The following is a 24,277-nucleotide window of genomic DNA, read 5'->3' as shown; positions in this document are numbered from 1 at the left end:
AGGCAGAGAAGTAGGCTGGTTTTAAACACCCTTCTTTCAAGACTTGTGCCTGGGGAGTTAGTTTCTGACTCGGGATCAGATTTTGCGTAGTTTGAAGTCAGAGCAAACCCCCTGATTTAAAGATGAAGGTACCACCAGCCTCTAAAGCAGGCGGAGACCTGATAACAGAGGGGTTAATGTGAGGCATGCATACAAGTCCTGCTGTGATAAAACCAGAGGCGGTTAGACCTTTTGCTCCGAAAGACACTCTCGCACTGCCGGGAGTTTCATTTTGTCTGCAAAATCAAGCATGTAATTTCCCTTCTCCCTCGCTCTCCCCTTCTGTCTCGGTCTCCGTCCCCGGCCAGTGCTGGGGCTCAGCCAGTCTCCCTGGTGACCGCCAGGAGCGCTGACCTTCAGCAGAGCGGTGTGAGATACGCTCTCACTGCAGGACGTGAGCTAGGTAGCTCCTAAATTGGCTTTTTTTTTTTTTTTTTTTTTCCTGCTGGTTAGAAGGAGTGCAGGAGAGCAAGCCTGGGGAAACCCTGAGACACCTCTGTGCTTTAAAGAAAAAGAGCGAAGAAATGAATTAAATTAAAAAAAAAAAAAAAGTTAAAACGCACCAAACACAAACAACTGCAAATCATCTGCCCCTCAGCATCCAATATGCATCCATACAAAGTTTCCAGATTACTGGCAGGATTATGTTAGATTTACACAGTGGTCACAGATTAAAACCCATCCCTACCCATTCACCCGTTAACACCATCTTGCGCGAGCCTGTGTAAATACGTGCGTTTGTCCGTACAGCCGTCAGGTTTGGCATCAGAAACTAGTCCAAGTCTCCACAGAGCCAGCAGAAAAGACATTTCTACCTGTTTTTAAATGAAACAGAGGTAGTTATGTCTCTGGAGTGTGGATCTAGTTGTCAGTTATATTTACTACTTTCGGATGTCATCTGCCGCCGGGGAAGCCGAGTGTGAATAACTCACCAGCCTGCACAGATAACTCTGCTTTTTGTTTCAGTCCAGCTCGAGACAGAAATCCTGTAAAAGCTCTCACTCCGATCTGTGTGCTGAATGAGGATACAGGAGTTAAAGAAGTGAGGGTAAAATTCCTGAGGCACTCATAAAGACTTTTCCAAGGATTTTAAAAAGCCTCTTAAAAACGGCAGCAGAGATCGAACGCTGTTAAGGGAGGGGAAAGAAAAAAAAAAAAAAAAAGAAAAAAGGAAGAAAAAACTTTGGCAGGCATACAGTATCTTACATCAATCTAGCAGTCAGCATCTATGTAGACGTTCTTTCCTCCTTTTGTGCAACACCCCTTCCCTCCTACAGACCACCCAAAGCCCTATAAATAATCCAAGGACTGTATTTTTGCTCCAGATTTCTCTTCAGACCTCAAAGGAAAAATATCAAGCAAAGGAAGGGAGAGAGGGAGAAGGGAAAGTGAGGGGGGACAGAGAGAGAGAGGAAAGATGGCTAGTGAATTCAAAAAGAAAATGTTCTGGAGGGCAGTGGTGGCTGAGTTCCTTGCCATGAGCCTTTTTATTTTTATCAGCATTGGCTCAGCTCTGGGTTTTAGCTTCCCAGTGGTGGGCAACAAAACATCAACGAGGTCTCAGGACAACGTGAAGGTTTCGCTGGCTTTTGGGTTATCCATCGCTACCATGGCACAAAGCGTGGGCCACATCAGCGGTGCTCACCTGAACCCGGCTGTGACCCTGGGCCTCCTGCTGAGCTGCCAGATCAGCATCTTCAAGGCGCTCATGTACATCATTGCCCAGTGCCTGGGGGCAGTGGTGGCCACTGCTATTCTGTCGGGAGTCACATCCTCTCTCCCAAACAACCTCCTGGGGCTCAACTCGGTAAGTACAAACTTTTAATCCCTCCTTCCTTTTTTTTTTTTTTTTTTTTTTGGAGTAGAAATGTAACACCTGTAATCTACTGAAGATGTGTGTGTATGCATGGTGGGGGGGCTGATGGTGGTGGTGATGGCCACCTCAGGCAGCCAATTGCTCATGGTAGCATGGGATCCAGTCCTGACTGATGCCAGGGTGGACCTATGCCATAGGGACAGTCCTTCCTCCCCACTCCCATTTCAGAGATTTAGGACATTATGGTCATGATCAGTTTTGCTTATGTTCAATTTTGTACATCCAAGTGGCTGAAAGGTGCCTTTCTGACACCAATTTAACATTGCAATCACTGATAGTTGCATGATCAAGTCCCTTTCGTGGTTCTGAAGGTCTCGGGTAACATGCTGATTAATGTGCATATACCAATGTTGTTTTTGCTTCTGAGAATGTGGGGTTTTTTCAATACCTAATTAACCGTCTGTGTAACCGGATGATGACTGCAATGAAAAACTCTGGGAACAGCGAGAGAGATGTGTAGCAAGAGAAACCCCATCACCAAAGGTGTGAGCATCACCTGTTGCCTTAGGCAGGGGGCTCAGATCCTGCCGGAGGCAGAATCCCAGCTGTAATTTCTGTGCGTTCCTCCTTTTGCTGTGCAAAAATGGGAAAACCCCTGAATTCTCAGGCGTAGACTGGAGGAAGATGTGAGGCAGCCACCTTTAGCAGGGGTGCAGGTTTCAGACCTCTCCCAGCCTGGTGCTCACAGCTATTGACCATCATGCTGCATAAAAACTGCCTGGCCACTGCTCCTCCTCTTCCTCCTCCTCAAATTGATGTCATTTTACTGTTGTCGTTGTCCCATGGCAGGACAAATAAAAAAGGTAGAGACACTTTTAAACTTGAAATCATCCCACTGTCAGAGGCAGTGCTACAGCCACAGCAGTACACAGAGTACTATAAATGGAAATTGCCTCCTAGTCACTTATTTCACCTGATTCTGTTAAGGACAAGTATTTCACATCTTTTCCATGCCCCCTTTCTTGCAGAATATTCCTGACTGCAGTTTGAAACTTGAGCTAATTTGAAATCTTATGCTCATTTGAAGTCACACAGATATTTGGGATGTAAAGCTGCAACTAAAATATATTTTTAGAAATCATTTAGGCAAAAGGGGAAGAAAGGCTTAAAAAAAAAAATTAAAGTAACAAATGAAGTAAATGTTTTTGCGTGCTGCGGCACTACAGTGAATTCAGAAAATGAGGCAGTTTTTGAAAATAGAATAAAATCTGATATTAAGAAGGTGATTCCTGAGCAGCTCAGTATCATCCACCCCTGTGTTACTCTGGGTTGGCTGCTTACCTCTCTCAAGCCTGGTGCTCACAGGTATTCGTTCCATCATGCCACTGTTTCGGAAATTTTGATGGGTTAACCCAAAACATTTTGGGGAAGAAGAGTGAATCGTTTTATTAACTCCAGAAGGCTCTTGCTGTGTGTGTGATACGTGATCTTTTCCTCGGAAACCACTGGCAGAGGGAACTACTCAACGGCATGGGACAGGGTATCCGCCCAAGTGGTTTCCTCGAGAGGTCCAACTGCTATTAAACACGGGAGGTCTGGTTTCAGTAGCACTCATGTTTGGTCTTCCCCTTTTGCTTGCCACAAAATGCTGACGGCTGGCTCCTTCCTCCGCCCAAAAGCCCTGAATCTGGCCATTTGTAAAGAGGGAGTAGATGATAACCCCAAACTCTACTTGCTCCTCAGCCAGTAACTCTCCAAGCGACAAAGACGTAATTCAGAGCTCTGCACAAGGACATCTCAGAGGAGAAGACCCCATGGGGGCAGTGGAAAGATCAGGAAAGGTGAGGGTGGTCACTGATTATAGTAAGCTTAGGAGAATACTTCATGAATCTCAAAAATTGCATGTTAGGGTGGAAATGTTGTTCCCCCCCCTGCCCCCCCCCCACCTCTGGAATACAATGAAATATGTTGTTTTCAAGGCCATAAAATACACTTCAGGCAAAATCAGATGGTGTAAGTCTCCATCATACCAATTTTACAAATCTGGCAACAGTTTCTGTGTGTGAATTAATGGGTAAAATAATTCCTAAAAGACACAGTCTCAGTGCTTCTCGTTGTCAAATACTCAGAATTTTGATTTTTTATTTTCTCTTTCACTTCCAGTTATAAATGTTCTGGCCAGAGGAGCGGTGGGGGGACCTCCCTGGGGATGGGGAGGGCAGCAGCTGTTCTCCTCCCTTGCAAGAAAGAAGTAGAGAGGAAAGCAAATCCATTCATTTCTCACTGACGGGTTTGGACCGTTTGGGGAGGGGAGGGCCGAGGGGGGAGCTGGGTCTGAGCCCAGCACAGGGGAGAGCGGCAGAACGGCCGTCCTTGTGCTGAGCCCGTCGCCACGGGGCATGTCCCGAAACCACAACCCCGCACCAGGAGCACGCTGCCTCCTTCAGCAAATCGTCAATAAGGAGAAACCACAGAGATTTGCTTCGATGCCGTGGCTTTTCAACCTTTTGGGGACAAGGAGGGGAGGGGCAGGGTTAGGGTTAGAGCCTGCCAGCTGCTTTGTCTCCTGCCCTTCCTGTGGAAAACGAGGTGTAGATTCACTACTGAGAAAAAGAATAGAGAGAAAGGGAGTGCTGCTTGTTTGACAAGGTTGGGAAGAGGGCTTGGACGTGTATGACCGTGTCCTGTGGTCTGACCCTGCATTGCTCTCGGAGGGGTGTTTTTTACAGGAAAAAACCATGGTAGGAGCAGTTTAATGGAGTCAGTGGCTATCCAGTGTCCCCAGTGGATGCTGGGTGGGATTGTATGCCTCAGCTTAGATTTATCCTGTCCAGCTGTAGGTCCTGCACGGAGGGGCCAAGTGCGGAACCCATTTCCATAGGCTCCTCTCTAGTTCACAGAGAAGGAGGGACAAAAAGAGGTACTTCAGGCTTTAGATCCATTGAGTTTTCCTCCAGAGGCATCCAGCTGTTTGCCACGGTGAGGCCTCAGGCTTGGGAGCCTCTGTCAAGTATCCAAAATGAAGTGGGATGTATTGGTGCCTTTCTCGTTGCCCAAAGGGAAAAGGGAAAAACAAGCAAATGAAGCGCAAAAGAAAAAAAAAGCCATGGAAGGTGCAAGGCTGAAGAGAAGGAAGGGAGAATGAAAAAGCAGGATGCTCCTTTAGCGTGTTCAATATTAAGGTCTGTTTTATGCTAGGACAAGCAAAACAGTCACAGATGAAGAGTTTGATCCAAACTTCACTGAAGTCAATGGAAATATTTTTAGTTACTTTGGCTGGTTCCGAATAAGACTTTCTGGACAAGATTCAGAAAGGTATTTAGATTACTGAATCCTTTTAAGACACTTAACTTCCCATATATTTAGTAGTGGTGTGGGTGCCAAAGTAAAAACTTTGAGAATTGGAGAAGCTGAAAGAGGAGTATGTAGTGTGTTTTTTTTCTAAAAGTTTTAATATTTTTCCTTGCGTCATCTTGTATCTTTTTTTTTTTGGCAATTGGATTACTACGTTGCAAATTTCCATTAGCTATAACTGTAAGAATAGAGAATACCTAATCCAAAATGCACTCATCTGCCAGCATAGCTGGCTATTGTCTAGTCAGGACAGATCTGGAGTTTGGATAATGGAAGAAACTATTCATCAAGGGCAGTTAATGACCAACAAAGAGCACAAGCAGGAAAGGCGGGTGAGAGGAGGCTTCTGTACCATAAAGTATCACAATATTTGAGGTTCAGCAATGATTATCTTGAGCACTGTTATCAAGCTTTTAAAAACATGCTGAAAAATTGTTTTAGCTTATTTTTTGTTTGAGCTTTTTTTTTGGGGGGAGGGGGGTGAAAAAAATCAGTTTGTGAAAAATGTAGACACTGCTTTGCAATTTCATAATTTCTGTATTTTGGCATACTGATTAGAGTGCCAGGAAATGTGCCCCCTAAGTCTCGGGGCTACAATTTGAAAACTATTTGAAAACTCTGCCTTGAAGTTTATGATGAGAGGTATTATTTTAAAAGTTATAAGTGGATCAAACATTGTAGGCAATGAAAACAGACCTGAAGGTAGTGTTGCTCGGGGTAGATAAAGAGGAAAGAAAACCAACCAAGAATAACAAATAGAAGGACTTGTTTTTAAAAAACACTCAGTGGACTGATAAATGTTGTTTGTGCAACTGAGGAACTTTCTGGAAAAGCCAGAAGAGGTCTGTGGTCAGTGGATTCAGAGGTCTGGAGCATTTTCTTGACAGGTGACTAGTCATATAGACACCACTGCTGGAGCGTGGAAAGTCACTTGTGGCTGGAACAGCCTTTGGATTTTCAGTGTGATTGGCTGTGTCTCTGCCACTACTGCTCAGCAGAGCGTCCCCAGAGTTGGATCAGCTGTGGCAGAAGAATTGGTGGGCCTAAGGGTGCAATACCCTTTGGCGATAAACACACAGTGGTCAACTCTAAATCCTTTCTCAAAGACAGGGAGAAAGAAGCCCTTTGCTGTCCTTGATTCTTCGTACCAGGGAACCATCTGCTACTCTGACACACCTTCCACCCTCACCAAAGTCACACTACAGAATAAGTCCCCTTTCCATAAGGTATCCCATTTACCTGGATTGTGGTCCAGCAGCAGCAGAGCAGCTCTCAACCCCTGTGCTGGGCATGGCTTTTTTTCTCTGCTGTCTATGTGTCCCCCAGCTCCAGCCTTATTCTGCTACTTGGGAAAGCTGAAGGATGGACAATCTCTTGTTTCCAGGAGACTGGAGCACAAGATGGGTCATACAATGTGCTTCTGCAGATGCATCATCTTATCTGTAGGACACCAACGCTGGTGATTTTTTCTCCTGACAAGTTTCCAAGGCACAGAGACCTCCAGTGCAAACATAAAATTGCCCCTGCACTGGGAGTTCCCCTTCATAAAGTTGAGACCAGACACACATCTAATAGTGTGTGTGGGCCACTACTGATGTTTTTATCCTGGTATTCCTCACTGAATCTTTCCCATCCTTTAGAAAGTCGGATCACGGATGGGAATCGCCAGAATCCCCACATTTGGTCCAGACAGCGCACCAGTGGTGGCCCTCTGACCATGGGGAGCAGGACTTGCACGGTTGGCCTTGATGACTCAGTGTTTACCTAGTGATTTCCCTCTCTCTTTCTGCCCGCGCCCTATGAGTCTGTTCTCCTCCAACCTCAAATTAAACAAAGTTGTGTTAAGTTGGAAGAACTTCCAAAATAAACTGAGAGCTTGACAGTGTGAGTGGACAATTGAGTAAGTGATGCTGCTTTTCCTCTGAGTCAGTATGGAAAATTGCAGTTCCAGAGGTGCCGCTGGATGGACGAGACACGCAGCTGAGTTCCTGACCTCTAGCGCTTATTAAAAATCCTCGGATGCCTTTTCCCAATGCTGATTATATACTGCGCCTTTCTCAGGTTTCAGTACAGTGAGCTTCGTTCTCCTTGTCACTGCCCTCTGCCCTCCCTGTTTTCGATCCAATGTAGGCTTCTCCTGCCCACCTTGCCTGCCCTGGGACATCTGCATGCTTAAGCACTTGAGCTTCTACACGGGACCAGAAGTCACTGCATTTTTAGAGTGAGCAAAATGGTTCCCGTACATGAGATTAGTCTGGGATTTTTATTTCTTAACAAAGAGTGCCACAACAATAGCTCATTATTCAATTTCAGTTCTGAAGCAGTGGTCTTTTATGGCATGCCAGCATTGTATTGAATCACACCAGGCCGGGGAGGTGGAACACAGGAAAGGCACCTGCTCAAAACTGGCCGTAGTCTTGGCCGCTTTCTGATGCGTTCACACAGTGACAGCAGAAACATCTGGGCTGAGATGTAAACCTGATAGTTATCGCCCATCCTCCAGAACATTTGGGGATAACAGGGCTTATAGTTCTGACCCTTATCTCGGGTCTCAGAAGTTATTTCTTATTTCCATTTCTAAGAAGATTTGCTGTGTGCTTCAATAATAATATAGCGGTATCCTGAGCTTCTGGCAGACAGCACGCAGGGATGCAGCAGCGTGGCCATTTCTGGCACAAGGCAAAGCCCTCAGTGATTATCCACCAGCACGCCAGCCTGTCAGTGCTGGAACAGAGTGGTTCAAGGGGGTTTTACACCATGAACTGCGTCACCATCCAGAGCATCCAAGGATGACCAGTGCATTGCCTGAAAAATGCACGGCAAGCCTCAGATTAAAGGTCCTCTTTAAGTAAAAATGATAGAAATTGACAAAAGGGCTGCACAAAGGGTTGTAAAATAATGAGTTGCAACAGACCTAAAACCATCATTAATTTGGTAGATTGCCTAATATTGTAATTCAAATGGAGTCGTGCTGGGATTTAAGTAGGATTGTGTATGAAATATAAGGAAATTAATTTTGCCACCGCCCTTCCTGATTGGTGAATAAACAGTTAAAATTGTTTTTCTTTCCTTAGTATTCTATGTGTTATGCCATATGTATTTGGATATTTTGTGCATATGTGTATACACACCTCCACACATACTCACCCACCCGAGACAGATAGATCGATAGAGAGAAGTATTCTTCAGATGTGGTAAACCCAAATTTTATTTTCTAATTTAAATTAACTAGAAATTAAAGAAAAGAAAAATCTATTAGTAGGTGTCAATTCTAAATCAAGATTTGACATGGGAAGAACCACAGACTGAGAACAGGAAATTTCCACAGCAAACGTGAGAATGAATATTATGGATCTTTTCTGTTAAATTGATGCAATAGTAAAAACAACATATAAGTCATTGTAGCAGTGCTCACGCACTTCAGCAGATAATTTGAACCTTCAGTTGAGTCAAGAATAACATTTCTTTAATCAGAGAATCCTAAAACATGTCACTATCTGGGCTCTATATAGCTACCTTTAAGAGAAGCATTTTTAAAGCAAGGATAGTAAACCACATCACAAATACTAAAGGAAGAAAAAATAGCCCTTGAAAAATTTCCTGTTTGTCTCAAGAGGAAATTGCCTGTTTTCTTTAGAGCCCTAGTACATTTTTGCTTATTTGTCCATTCTCTAGCTAATTGAGAGAATTCAATAACAGAGAGATCTTTACCTGGTATCACAATTGGAAATGTCAAAGTAATCTTCATTCTTAGAAAAATCTCCACTCCGGAGTTCAGGAAACCAGTCCAAACTCCATTGTGCTTGTGCTCAACTTCTTAGATGGCAAACCATCTGTATGTTCCGTGCCCGTGTTTCTAAATTTCTACATTTCTCTGTTTTTTAACTGTTTTCTCTTGACTACAAATATGCGGAGGCAGAGGAACCCTTTCCACTGTGGGCTGATGCGGTACGTGGCACAATGAGACACCACGATCTGTGGCCGTGCTCCTCAGTACCTCCAGTTTAGTATTAATAGCAATGTCATGGAGGGAGTGAATGCCTCCTGCAGGTTTTTCTGGCCTGGCTGGGCAGCAGCATGGGGCCCCGTGTATTTATTAATGTGCAGCCTAATGGGAAAGTACTGCTCTTTCTGGCATCCAGAGCCAAAGCTAGTTCTGGTGCTTAACTGCTGCGACTCCACTGAAGTCAACGAGATCTGAGGCTAAGGCACAACATTAACCTGTTAAATCGAATGCACAGGGCCTGAGAGGCATCCCGAAGGAAACTCCATAAACAGCAGGAGGGCAAAAATGTGTCCTGAAATCTCCGCAAGGGGTTCCTCTTCTGGCATTTGTGAACCAGAAAGGAGCAAAGAAATCCTCTGTGTACTTCCCTTGTAGAGCCCCGTGCAGCCCCTCTCCAGGGACTGCTGAGAGGTACCACAGAAAGCCAAATTTTTCCGGGCACTTGACACTAATTCTGTGCCAAGTGAAGTCAATGAACACTTTCAGAGCAGAACTGTGGCACATGTTTCCTTACACATACACATACAACTTCTCCTGAAGTTAACGATGACTGTATTTGGACTGAGGAATGAATAAAGTCGGGTTTGGCCCCTTTTCCTTCCTTTGATAAGACGTCTTGCTTGATGAATAAGGTGGAGAAATGAAGGAGCTGGAATCGTTCCCCTAATTCCTGAAATCCGTTGCATGTATTCAGAGCTGAGTTTTTTTTTCCTCCATGGAAATGCAAAATCTTCAATGCTCTGAACAAGACGGACTGCATGAAGTTGCCTCAGAGTTGGAAAGTTTGAAAACTTCACAGGTTCGCCTGGAGTGTTTGTCTAGAAGTATAAAATGAATATCGCTTTGATGCAATTGCCAACAACCATACTGGGAGGTTTCTGCAAATCCAGCTAGTTATTCCAGTAACAACATAAAAAGGAAGATTTTATTAGGCTCAAAATTCAGATATGCCCAAAATTCCCCATTGAAAAACCATCTCCTTCTGGGCTGACGATACGGGAGATCATAAATAGCTCCCTGGTATAAATGAGTGCTTCAAAAGTGTTTCTGAAAATGAACTATTTACTTGGGTTTTGCTGGGTAAAGAAAAGAAAAAACAACGCACCATTCCTCTTCCTCTCAATAGAAGTTGTTTATTTCTCAGCAGCAAGATTTTTTTAAAAAAATGTTTCCCCGAAGCAACTTTCCCAGAGGCACATCAAAAAGTAAAAGTGTGAATGGGACAAAAGGTCTCTCTCTAACTAGCTGTGCTAAATGGAAGTCCTATAGAGGAATCGACTTTTGCTGTCGGTCACTGGCCCCACATGTAAACATTATGTGCTCTGGTTTAATATAAATGAAACCACCAGTCTTCTCTTTATGGCGTACCGGGCTGCTGCAACACAAAGCCCTGGCTGGTTTCTCATCAGCCTGAAGACAGGGTGGGAGGAGGGAGGTTAGGCTTGTTCCTGGAGGGTGTCTGCTGTCCAAAGAATGGAAAATATGATTTGTGCTTGGGGAATTGAATGAGTCCCCTTCAGATCTCTTAAGGCTGTATTTATAGGAAGGATAATCTAGCAGAGGACAATATGTTTTGTCCCTAGGTTCTGCTGAATGCTTCCATTGTTGATCTAGGACACGTTCCAAAGCTCATTCTTTGCCTCATAAGCAGCTTCTTCTGAGTGCTCCTGTGGTATAATTTTAAGTGAAACTCTTCAGATATTTGCCTGACTCTACTTCCTAAAGAAATGAGGCTTTTGTACTTTCTGAATGCCTAACACCGAAATAATGGGTACAGAAACATCCATTTCGGAGTAATACTGTTAAATAGCAAGGAGGGAAGAGAATAACTGCAGTTAATCAGCTGGGGAGAAAGCCTCTGCGTACATTTTGAATGTGAGTTCAAGGAAATTTTATAGGCAGGGAGATCTGGGAGATCTGGGATAGACTTCCAGCAGAAGAGAGGTATGTTATCGAGATGGAAGTTAACAAGTTATTTTCATGACAGAGTTGGAGCTGAAAGAATGAGAAAAGTCAGACAAAGTGAGAGGCCAGAGGGTTGGAATATGGTTTGGAGGGAACTGGGGAGATTAATTTCTGAGATTGCATTTGAAGAACATTGCATTAAAGAAATTTGCCCACTTAAACTATTGTGAGTTGGTATAAAGAGGCATAATTAATATTTCCAGCATGGGGATGAATAAGAGCATGAACCATTTAAACTAATGTGAAGAGTTTTCCTTACTAAGAAAAATAAGGAAAATCAAAGAAGGGAAAGTACAGGAAGAAAATGCAGTAAGACACTGAAAATTTGCTTGAATAAAATGCTAAAAGTCTTCTTTTCAGAAAAAGGTCTGCCGTGGCAGAGATAAGCTAATAGTTTGGAATGATGAAAACATCATAGAATCATAGAATCATAGAATTAGTGAGGTTGGAAGGGACCTTTAAGATCATCAAGTCCAACCATTAACCTACCCTGATAAAAACACCACCACTCCTAAACCATGTCCCTAAGCACCTCATCTACCCTTTTCTTAAACACCTCCAGGGATGGTGAATCCACCACCTCTCTCTGGGCAGCCTATTCCAATGTTTAATAACCCTTTCAGTGAAAAAATGCTTCCTAACATCCAATCTAAACCTGACATAACTTGAACCCGTTTCCTCTTGTCCTAAAGGCCTGGTGCAAGTTGTTAGCTGTTTTTTCGGATTCAACAGCCAAGGAAAGAGGTCTGTGCCTGATACAAAGATATTATTTATTGCAGCACAGCTCCTTAAAATTCTAGATTTCTTGTGGACATGAGAACATAGTTCTTCTCCCAACATGAATATTAAAAACACCTTAATAAAAGGGAATTTGTTTTACAGTTGGTCCACAACATGCTTCTTATTATGTGGGGGTTCTCTATTGCTGGGGTTCTGCAAAAGCTGCCTTACCCAGGGGGGGGCTGGGATATGCAAAGCAGAGTAGTCTCAGCCATCAGTCATGTTATGTATGTCCCTAAATCGGTGTGGCTTAATTTTTCTCTCTCTAAAGAAAAAACATCGGCCAGCATGTGAAGTGTTTCATAAGAATGGAGAAAATTGACATTCCCTTACTGAAAAATAGACTTCTGCATTTCTAGAGGCCTATCATTTTTCAGGAACAATGAGAAACTAATCCCTGTTATATGAAAGTAAGCTGGACCCTAGAAGATACAATCCATGGCTAAGGGTTTGTTGGATGAGATGGAGCATAGCACCACGTGATGAAACCACCTTGCATAACAAACTGTCTTATCCGTATAACGGGAAACAGGTTTGAACTTGATATACTTTTACTCCTAATGAGAAAAATATGAAGCCACTAGAGAAGTACACAGTTGGGTTTACCTTGGGCCAGTTTAATTTCCTGTCCTCATTTCTCTTCTGAAGGCAGACAACTAATAAATATCCTGCTCTAAAAAAAAAAAAAAAAACAAAAAAAAACCACACAAAAAAAAAAAGGAAAGAAAACATGCCATTAATTTGCCCACATTATTGCTTGAAGCTGTGGCAGTCAGTCAGCTAAACATGCAGTTAAGGGCACTTCTGAGAAAAAAGGTTCTGTAGTTCCTGTCTCCTGTCTGACTTGTGCAGAAATGGAAGCAATATGAAAGCTACCCATTGCCTAAGACCAAAAAAAGCAGGTGTTAATCTCAGCTAGTTACTCTCATGGTCATAGCTAGACAATGATTTTCCATTAATTTTGCCCTGCGGTTTAACAGTCCTCATTTGATTATATGACATGTCTCTTGGCTCATGCACCAATATGGATTATATCTATGAAGAGCCTTCATGATGGTTGATCCACCAACTGTGGCTGCAGCATCTGCATATGTCACCAGCCGTTTCTAGACATTAGCTTGCCCAAGCCACAGCAGCATTAAGGCAACCCTGTCCCAGACCTTCCCACAGGAATAACCTTTCCAAAGAAGTCTTAGATGATCATTCAGGTTGGAAGGGACCTCAGGAGGTCTCTAGTCCAACCTCTTTCTCAAAGCAGAATTGGCACTGAATTCAAACCAGATTGCTCAGGAGCAGCAGAAGCATCACCAGGTAAAGCTAATCTTAGAATGAGGAGTGGGCATTGTACTTCATCCCTATGCCCAGAAATGCAAAGCAGAGGGGTTCATCATGCCCCAACTGCTTCCTTAGCTTCCAACCAGTTACAGCTTTCTGAATGACATGTGATTCCTACAAATCTACTGAATTCCAGTGGATTTTCCTTCCATAAACTTGTTCAGATTTACAGTGAATTCAGGTAAAAATATTAATGGTGGGATTCGGCTCATGGAAGGGTACAGCTCACTTGGGGTGTCTTCATGTAGGCTTCTGCATGTCGTCTGGGTGCTATTATGGTCAAGGAAGAATTACTCAGTGCAAGCTAATGCAGCCAAGAGTGATTCAGCTGATTAGATATATGTGTCTACATATAACTCTCTGCTCTTGCCAATGATGTAACCCGTTTCTTGGGTGTTTCTCCTGTCAAAACAGTGAATTAGAAATGAAGTTTAGTGGAACAATTCATGTGAACAAAAAAGGAGGAGAAGTTTGGATTGACTCCTACAGTGCTGGAAATTGTATTGGAGATGAATGTAGGCTGGCGTGTTTCGTTTTAATCCCTTAGAGCATATTTTGCTCCTTAAAGCACTGAATCCCCTCTTTGAGCATCACAAGTCTGGAGCATGAAAAGGTCAGGGAGTTGCTGTGCTGCTCCCTGCCCTCTGACATTTTTTCTGTTTCCTTAGTGAGCATCACCTAAAATGCAGAGCATGTGGGAGTTACTGGACTGAGAAAAGAAGAGGGCAGAGATTTCCCCGCAGATACATCCAGGGCAAACACAGTGTCAGCTCACATAACCTGCCCACATACCTTGTTGTGACCACTGGTAAGCAGCCGACCAACACAGGGAAGAAAGTGATAGCAGCGTGGGTACAGGTCACTGGAAAAGGCCCCCTTCACCCCAACACCATGGTAGAGGTGACTGTGTCTTACGTTTCTAGGCATTATTCTACCTATTTAAGAACCAGAGATATGGTCACCTTATATTCTGGATTTTCTTAGTAGCAGAATGTTGGGTGTTAAGGCCAGCACTTGATTTTTGCCTTTGTGTATTTTGACAGACCCAGGTAGTCAGGTGTCTGCAAAGTATAGAACTACTTGCTACGGGATTCGGATTAAGCTTTAGACGGCCCTGACCTTACCAGAGGCTCAAGCTTCTGCAGTCGGGTACTCTACAAAAACTAAAGCTTTCCTTAAAAAAAATGGAGTAAAATTTAGAAAATACAATGAAAGAATAACCGCCTCATGCTGGTTATGCCTACCTGGTTCTGTCAAGAGCTTAAAACAGCAGATTCAAAAGGTGAAAAATGTTTTATATTGCAACGTTAGCCGGGTAACTCCTGCAAATCCACTGTCACTAAGGATTATATAAATATAAATACACACACATATATCATAGAATCTATCCAGTTGGAAGGGACCCATAAGGACATATGTATGCACGTACATTTTAACTTGATTCTAGGAAATGCACCTCCCCGCTACCCATGTGATGCTGTGGCTGGGATGTGGTCAGGGTGGTGAAGACTCATGCTGTTCCACATGTTGCTGTGTCCTGGAGGGTCTGGGCTGCTGCCGTAGTGACGCTATAGCTCTGACAAGTAGGCAAATAACAAACGTCTGTGATACTACACTTATACACTGCCCATCCACAGACCACAGCAAAGGAGAACATCCAAGGTTTGCCTCAGTTTGCCTTCTTTTGGACCGTGGCCCAGAGTCCTTGCTCTCACAGTGGAATCTTACGTCCCTGGCAAGCTGTGTAAAATTATATGCTAGAGGAAAGCAAAAGGTTTCCTATGATATTTCCAGGTTTTCTTTGATTCCACACAGCCCATCAATAAGTGTTGATTAGCAGGGAGAATGACCTCAAGTCACGTCAGCTGTAGGATGTGTTTTCCTGGAGGGAAAGGAAGAATATAATTTCCGCCTCTTAAAGATAAGAATTATCACAGTTTTTAAAGGCATAATTTTGCTTTTATTGTCTCTTTTATCTTATAGAAGCCCTTCAAATGAAGGGAAAGACTAACGGTAGGTCAGCGTTTAATTGTTTTTGAAATGCCAAGGCCTTTTCAAATACTAATATCAATGCGTCAGACCTCATGTCTAGACTCTCTGGGGTGCAACAGTTACATTATGATAGAAGAGAATTTAGTTCCTTATACACTTTTGGGCAGCTGCGTCTCACTCATTTATTTGCCAATACACTTGCCTTTTAATTTTTACCATTTGGCCTAGAAATAGGATTTTCCAGAAAGTATATAGTCCAGATTCTTGCAGTGATACTATTACTTTGGCATATCAATGAGATGCATTTGAAGCCTAATTTGCTGAGAGCCAAAAATCCCACTGTCTCTGCTGCCAAAAAAAAAGTGATTATTTTTAAAAGGGAATGAAAAAAATAATAGAATATTAATTTAGTGTCACATCAGGCATTCAATACGGATTTCTGGATCATATCATTTTCTCTGCTGGCACATCTGTATATATTTATGTCAGACTTGTATTTCTTACATGTAAGTTCTATTAATGCTGAAGGTTTCATTAACTGATATCAGTTTCTACTGTACGGATGCCGAAGGAACCAAAACGCCCACCATTTCAACTGGAATTCCCTTCTGCCAGTGGATAAATTGCTTCTAACTCGAGGGATATCAGTCCTGCATATTAAAGAACAAAACAGAAAAATGTACTATTACTAGTGCTTCAGATTGGCAGGTCTTAGAAATCAATATATTTTCACTGTTTTTAATGTAACTAATAAGATTTATGCTGGCTGAAGACAGCCAATTTTTTTTCAGTGCATAGGAAATTGATATTTTGCTGCTTTGTTACAGAGAAGATACAAGAAAAGTGAATAGCAAAGGTGGAAAGTAAAAGAGTTCAGCTAAATATCTTTAAGTTTTAAGGTCATTAAAATATCACTTTTGCTGAAATGAGGGCGTAAAACCACAAAACCAGATGTAAAGCATGATTCCTCATATTTTCATTGTTCTCAACAGGTCACGATAACATGTAATTATGTGGTTGTCGTTTATGACCTGGCAATTTTTAATGCAGGGGCTATGACAGATGGGATAACCTGCTACTGATAGCATTATTCTTGAGCTTAAGTTTTGCGGAGTTTGCTTCCTCCTCTGAGTCACTCACACTCCGTTTCTCTGGCCTGTGTCCAAGCTCATGTTTCATCCTATCCATGCAATGTAGTTGCTTCTGCTTAACGCCCAGTTATGCAGCTCAGCTGCAGGCTTGTCTCGTCTTAACTAAGATACCACTGAATATAGCAATCAGAAGAATTCAAAACTTGTTATAACATGGACTGCTTTAGATCCACAGTTTCTTGTTAAGCACAAGCTTCTAAGAGTACTCCTGAAGCGACAGCGTCCCCATTGTATAAGGTTTATTTATGCAAATTACTGTGGGTTTGCTATGTTCTACATCATTTACATTAATAAGAAACTATTGATTTCGTGATTAACAATACAGCTGGAATATCTACGTCAGCCAGTGTGAGTTTTTCCTAGAGAACCCACTTTACTTCACTAGGATATTTAAATATGTCCTCCATCAGCCCATTAAGTTTCCGGAAGAGTGGATTTTTTTTTTTCTGGCTCCCAAAGAAATTGAATGGGATTCAGTTCAAGTCTAAGACACCTCAGTTTGGCCTACATGCGAGTTAAGTGTCTAAGCTCTTGTCGTCACATGAGATCTAGTCAATACAAAATAAAAACCAGAGCTATTCAGTTGACTCTCAAAAGATCACCTACATTTCATCAGCTAAATGGATCTCAACTCCACTGGCTATGTTCATTACCTATCCGAGTTAGAGTTACACTGCCTGAACACTGGCATCTAGAGCCATTTTAGGTATCTTTGGTCTTCTGTAGAACTTGTGTCACATCTACCAGTCCCACATGAACACCATGGATATCTCAGGGTACTGCAAATGCCATTAGAGGCATATTTCCAGGCAATTAAATAACGGTATAGGTGCCTTAATATTCATGTGGAATTCTGCCCATGGGACCAGTATTTTGCAGGACATTCTCCACATGAAGTCCTTTTTTAGAAGAATTTATAATGAATTGCAGAAAATAGGTAGTGGTGGGAGAAGAGAAGATTAACGTGACTTGTCAATAGCAGAGGTAGATACTTTCAAGCTACACAGATCTATGCACCTTTTTTACTGTCTTTTTGTCCCTGATTCCTCCTGCCCCTGTATGCTTAGCAGTTGTTGGTAAAGGCAAGCTGAGCAATGTTTAACATGACCACAGAATCCTCATTTTCAGGAGAAATGAATACGTCTCAAGGCACCACATTTCATTTCTGTGGGTAAACTCTACTGAAGGTAAATCTCTGGCTCATTTGTTTCTCAAATGTAGACAGCTATGTTCTCATAGCGTCGAGTGGTTGAGCGTTCACATTGGCTGGAAGCAGCAACCATGCAACCATGCTGAATCACCAACCAAAGCTGGTTACACCTAGACTTGAGTTACAGCAGTGTCTGTTTCAAAACTGATTTCTCTTCCTTTTTTTTTTTTTTTTTCTGTTTTCTGTTTTCTTTTTCTTTTTTTTTCCCCTATTAAGCAAAAACAACCCGAGGAGAGAAATGACTGTGCAGGTGAAACTTGATATATTGGTCGAAGTCAGGCAGGAATATCAAATGACATTTTCCTTCTTGTCTCCATGCAGCTTTCAGAGGGAATCAACGCGGGCCAAGGACTAGGTATCGAAATCATTGCTACCTTCCAGCTGGTGTTGTGTGTCCTCGCCACCACAGACCGGAGAAGAAACGATGTCTCGGGATCAGCACCTTTGGCCATTGGTCTCTCTGTTGCCTTGGGACATCTTCTCGCTGTAAGTTTTACCTCTCACAGTTGATATCTGTAGTGTCCCATCTCAGGATGGGTCAGTGAAGGTAAAAAGATGATGGGCAGATGATAGTTTGTTCCTTCTCCTTCCTATTCAGAGATTGACCTTGTTTCTGCAACATGCATGGCCCTTCTTTGTTGGGCCACGTGGTTGTGGCAATAAGTGATGGGGTTGCATATCTGGGAGGAGTCGCTGCAGTAAGGGATGATCCATTCCAGGATCATCCTGTTTTCCTGTTGGGAGAGGAGAGGCGCATAGCACTCAGTCTTTCCCCCTGTGGGTGGGATGAATGAAGCTGTTGTGTGCATCTGAACCAGGCTGCCGCTTTCCCTCCTGTGTAATGAAGATGCCTCAAGTGCATCAATGCCTCACCACTGGTTCTCTTTCCACCTCCTAGATTGATTACACCGGTTGTGGAATTAACCCAGCCAGATCTTTTGGCTCCGCGCTGATTGCCAACAACTTTGAAAATCACTGGGTAAGTTGAATAAATGTGTTTAGCTTACACGAGGCTCTGCATATACATAATCCACAAGATCAGAAATATTTAAGCGCATATCATTAACACCAAGTCAGTGAGTTGCTTTTTCTATTTCATTTAACAAAGAATAATCTGCTTTTGCTACTGACCAGCCTCAGGAAGTCACAAAGTCCTCAAGCTGACAGTGTATGTTCAAAGTAATACAGAAGATTTTCTTTGGTTATTTCCCTTTATGTTTACTTATTTCAAATATTTTAAATATTAAAGCCGCATTGCACAGAATCCGGTATTGCGTATTTATTGTTTCAAATGAGTTTGTAAAGTGCTACTGTTTAATCTGGTACGAGCCAATTTAGGAAGTTTCTTAGGCAGGTTTATAAACTGGAATGGATCATCCAATATTTGGAAGCCGATAAAATGTTCATCTTCTTAAAGTTAAATGTCTCCTTGTGTGCTTTCATGGACAAGTGATCTGCGAGCACTATAAATTTGAGATTATTCCCTGTGGTTAAATGTGGTTAAAATGAGGAACTTCATGAAAATGTACTTATTTCACTAAAGCTCAATAAAGAAGGCTAATATAAAAGCCCTAAATGAGCAAGTGTTCTTGGATGTTTAAAACGTAGCTTGTTCCAACTCTCCTACCTGGGATTTTGGCAGCCAGTTGCATAAGCATTCATGAAAATTTAGTGGTAGTTCAATGGGTTGTGAAAATTTTGGGTATAGATGCCATTTTAATCTAATGAGTGAAACACAAAAGGAGAACACTGGGGAAATTTGCCATTATCTCCCACTTAAACACTTCTATTGGGATACTGAGCTAGTAGCTAGTATTTTCTGGATTTCATAGAAAAATTATTTTCCTTTGTAGAGATAGAAGGAGGCAGAGGTAATTCCTATTAAACCACTGCTGTTGCTGAATAAAATAAAATATGTTTTCAGACTCAGGAACTCTTTGGCCATGCAAATCCCTCAAAATTATCTGTTATTTCCAATAAAATCAACCTGTCTACTAATAGACTTTTATTACCTCTCCCTCCAAACTTTGCTCGCCGTAAGTTATTAGACCAGTACAATTACAGCAATATCACTAGCTAAATAGCAGGTAGTAGCAAATTAAGCCCCTAATTAGGTCCTCACTAAGTATTACTTTCTAATTCACCTGTCACTGAAAGTTAGTGGGAGAACGGAATCTAATGCTCTTGTTGCTTTTAGAAATTGTGCTCCCCTGCCAAATTTATCTGAAGTAACAGAGATGTTTTATCAGTAGATACCTCATTTTAAATATCAGAACTTGACAACATAGTCACAGTTATAAAAGTCTGGGTCTGTTGCCAGTTCATGGTGAGAAAATCCTGGTTTCTTGGCATGTGTTTACATAAATATTCAGGTGATAGACTGTAATTTTAATGTTTTCACTGCAAATTTTTGTGGTGAAAGTCCTCGGAGGAGATTTTCAGAACAGCCTCAAAAGCATCGATACCTCATGTACTAACTGGGCTTGGAACTGTGTTTCAGATCTTCTGGGTTGGCCCAATCATTGGAGGAGCGAGCGCTGCCCTGATTTACGACTTCATCCTGGCTCCCAGAAGCAGTGACCTGACTGACCGCATGAAGGTGTGGACCAGCGGCCAAGTAGAAGAGTATGATCTGGAAGGAGATGATATGAACTCCCGAGTTGAAATGAAGCCAAAATAAAGAAGGACAAGGGGAAAAAAAAAAGCACATTGGTTTCCGAAGATTTTATCAGTGTTATAGACTCTTTGTAAACCAGCAGGCAGTACTTTGTTTTTTAATTCAGTATGGTTTTCCATTTTTACCCCCAATCTGAATAGCATTTTTATATCTGGGGTTTTTCAATCACAAAGTCTTCAGGCCAAGAAGTCATTAGACACTTTTGTGTGAGCTAAATAAATTGGGCTGAAATTTAACCTCTCCCTCCCCACCACCAAATTTTCTGGTGTATTTAGCGGGGGTGGTTCTCCCACCACATCACTCAGTAATGATAAGTAGTTCAAAGGACCAGTCTGTTTGCTGAAAGAATAGCTACCGAAGACAGAGAACCATCTGTACCAATAATGGGGGCCTCATACCGGAAAAAGTGTTTATACAAATATGCAAGGCTGGTATCTTATGCCAACAGTGAATGTGAAAAACTATCTCAAATCATTGCCCAAAAGCATCTTTTGGAAGGAAAGGCCACTGAAAATTACTTGTTATGTAAAATTAACCATAATTTTCTAAATGATTGAGAATCTCTGAGCAAGAGGGCCAGAAAAGTTAAGCAGGACAAGAATCTCCAGAGTCCCAGGATCTGAGTTTTTAGTATTTCATTGTCCCTGAACCTGCATCCAGCTCATTGTGAGGGGAAAGAATATATGAAAAAAAAAAATAGGTATAGGTATATTAATCCCTGGGAAGTAATAACTAGAAATCAAATTGCAGTGTGGTAATAATGATGGCATCAAGAACAACATGGTGCCAATATATAAACAGGATCTGATTGTTCCTGTGACTACTCTGCTTTTGTTCATCTTATGTAATTTAACTGTATGTTTAAAAGCAAACCAGAAAAAAAAATAGGGGCCCCTTTCTTCCTGACCCCATTCTAATAGCCAGTGCTGTGACATTCAGGGACAACAAATAGATATACACACAGCATATTTCCTAATGAGGGACAATACATCCCTGTGTGTAAGTCCATTTTGGGGGTCGTTGCTTTGTTTTTATATATATATATATAAATGTTTATATATATGTTTTATACAGAAAGCCTAGTATACTGTTTTGTAAGAAAATAAGAGCATGAGACAAGTGGAAAGGATTGCAGCAATGCTTAGCAAAATAAATGACACTGGAAACGTAAAGAAAATTAACACTCTAAACGATGTGGAAGACTATTTTCTGTTTTCGTTTTTGTGTGTGCGCTACTTATGATTTCCTGAGTAACTCAAAGCATTAGCTGGTCTTACCTACTAACTATAGAATATAGTTAAAGCAGATACATGCTGATATACTTGTTCTGCACTAGGCAGTTTTACGTGAGAAATGAGGCCCAGAGGAACCTACATAAAAAGCTGCAGACTTTGCCATTCAGACAAACACCCCAGAGGTAATACGATGGATGTCTCCTGTTAGAGACAGTGTGGACACGGGAAATGAGAGAGGCTTGGCACGGGAATCCACACAGGTTGGATCATTTCATCAAGTTGAGCAGATGTACAATGAAAAAAGAAAAAAAAAAAAGAGAGAAAATCACCAGCAAACGAAAACAGAATATATTTTATCTTTCTTGTCTACATTTGGTGTGCTGTCCCTTGTATTGTCTGTGTACATACAGCATGATTGGATTTTGGGGTGGTTTAAAAATAAACAAAATCAGTTGTGCTAACACACGAAATGTTCATGATTCTTGATTTTTAATTTGCCCTGCACCACGATGCAATTTCATTTTCTGTACCATTCTTCAGGTGCCAACCTGCAAGACTGAGACAATTTCTGATTTTCCACTCCTGACTGCTCCTTTGACTTGATGTTAACCTTTGGGGAAAGGAAGCTCCTCTCTCTGTATGACATGCAAGGCAGGCCCTCACCTGGAAGTAAGCTCTATCTAAATTATACTTAGAAATGAAGCAGGATACCAGGACCTTACGCCCACTTTCCAGAATCTTTTTTCAGCTTTGTTTGCTGGTATGCTACTGCATCCATTGACCCAAAATTAACCGTTTTTTTGCCTTGTAGAATCTATGAGCCACAGCCGTTGCAAAAGTCACCCACAGTACATTGTTTTGACGAGTTTGAGGCAACTCAACACATATAGTGATGGAGAAACTGTGAGATTCGCAATTTGTTCGTTAGTGAAGAGAAACATCTTGGCCTATTTTCTTTGCTTTAAAGTCCAAAACTTTGAAGACAAGCAATACCTTTCCACTTGGCGTGTAATATGACTATGTCATGTTTGGTGCTCTAGCTGCTGCTTACACTCACCACAGTAAAAAATAAAATAGCTGAAAGACGTACAATAACTGTTTCACTAGCAAAGAAACAAAAAACAGGTCAAAGTAAATGAAGTGTGATTTGTTAGTGTATTTATTCACAGTGATAATGTTTAAACAATTTGCAGCAAAGCTCTTGGAAATTAAATGAAAATATATTTCAACAGAATTCCAGGCTTAAACTCCTCCCTTCTTCTTAAAGAAGGAACAGCTTAACGGTACATTTGAAGTTCTTTTCTAGTGCTCAAATCCTGAACTGAGAACAGCAGTTTCTAAACAATGCAAGGCCACAGCGGCTAATGGTCTCCCCACTCCTGGCACAAATGGTTTTGCTTTGTGTTAGACAAGCACACTTAAAAGTTACCATCATCTCACTAAAATGTTTGGAAGATACCCAGCAAAGGAATTAAAAGCATGAAGCAGCACGCATCGAAACCCACTAACAAATGTCAAGTGGACAAACGTATTTGCACGCGATCACCCAGAAACGCAACGAAATCTCCCTGAAGTTGAGAGGAAGCCTGGAACACAGTTGCTTAAAACATCTCCCATGATGTGTGTAGGAATAGCTCCTGACCTATGGACAACAAGACCATGTCTGCGCCCTGGTCATTCCCGGGGACAAACCTCTGTATTTATCACACATTCTAACAGGAAAAGATGACAAAGGGTAGATGTTTTCATACATTAGCTAGGGACCGTTTGCCATGGTGCCAGTAGCCGCCCTGTTGGGAAGCCCACAGCACGCCAAATACCCACAGAGAGGGGCTACACAGGTGTCAGCAAATGAAAAAGCAGAGGAGAGTGTTCCCAAGCACAGGGACACGGTTGTCAGTGCCTTTGAGCAATTTAAATGTGATCCACTCTGGTTTGTCTGAGGGTCAGTTGCCATCCCAGGGACAGACAGCACCAGATGTACTCACTCTGTGGCTCCGACAGCTGACAAAGTACCATCTGGTTTTCGCCTGCACCAGCACAAGACAATTTAGAAGAAGCCCTAGCAAGGTGCCTTGAATTTGTCCCTGGAGAAACCCCTGCCACTCCATTGATTCCATAGACAGTTTAAGGAGATATGGGTCCTAACTTTAGTCATCTGTCTTTAGAAGTAAATATGTTCTCTGCCTCCCCATTGTAACTGTGGCAATTTAATTTTAGATTTCATGTTGCTCGACTCTACACCGACTTTTAACACATGCAGGGAAAGAAAGGCGATTGAAACATAACATAATGACAGCCAATAAGCCAGGAAGCTTCCATTGTCTTTCCATATCCACCAGCTGCACCAGTCACAATTCACAGCTTAATGTTTTCAAAAATTAAAATAACACAATAATACTAATAAAGAGTTTCTCATAGTGTTTCAAAGTTTTCCCTCCTTTTACCCAGCTGAAGTTTGGACGTGCCAAGAGTCGCACAATAAAATTATATTAAGAATATGGTTGGTATGATTCAGCCGGAGCCTGGGCTATAGTAAACATCCGTGTCAAGAATGGTCCTGGGTTTCTTTTTGCTCCAACATGATGTCCTTGAAAGGACCATATTTTTTGTATATAAGTTGTCTGCTATTACAGAAATTTCTTAGCCCAGAATTCCTTCTGGGGACAAACACATCATTTTATAGACTTTTGAAAGCTGAATTGTAAAATCAAGCC

The 24,277-nt window shown here is 42.0% G+C and overlaps 1 protein-coding gene across 1 annotated transcript; it reads left to right on the top strand.

The window, feature by feature from the left end:
* Nucleotides 1-1,383: 1,383 nt before the first annotated feature.
* On the top strand, nt 1,384-22,023 carry AQP1 (aquaporin 1 (Colton blood group)). The gene is made up of 4 exons (XM_082498853.1): nt 1,384-1,846; nt 17,970-18,134; nt 18,547-18,627; nt 20,149-22,023. Exons 1-4 carry the CDS (start codon nt 1,457-1,459, stop codon nt 20,326-20,328), a joined length of 816 nt encoding a protein of 271 aa, XP_082354979.1. The 5' UTR covers nt 1,384-1,456; the 3' UTR covers nt 20,329-22,023.
* The last annotated feature ends 2,254 nt before the right edge of the window (nt 22,024-24,277 follow it).

Source organism: Vanellus vanellus (assembly GCF_965231255.1).
Source record: "Vanellus vanellus genome assembly, chromosome: 2".
Taxonomy (NCBI): domain Eukaryota; kingdom Metazoa; phylum Chordata; class Aves; order Charadriiformes; family Charadriidae; genus Vanellus; species Vanellus vanellus.
Note: the sequence above shows the minus strand (reverse complement) of the source record. Positions and strands in the feature narration are given on the sequence as shown.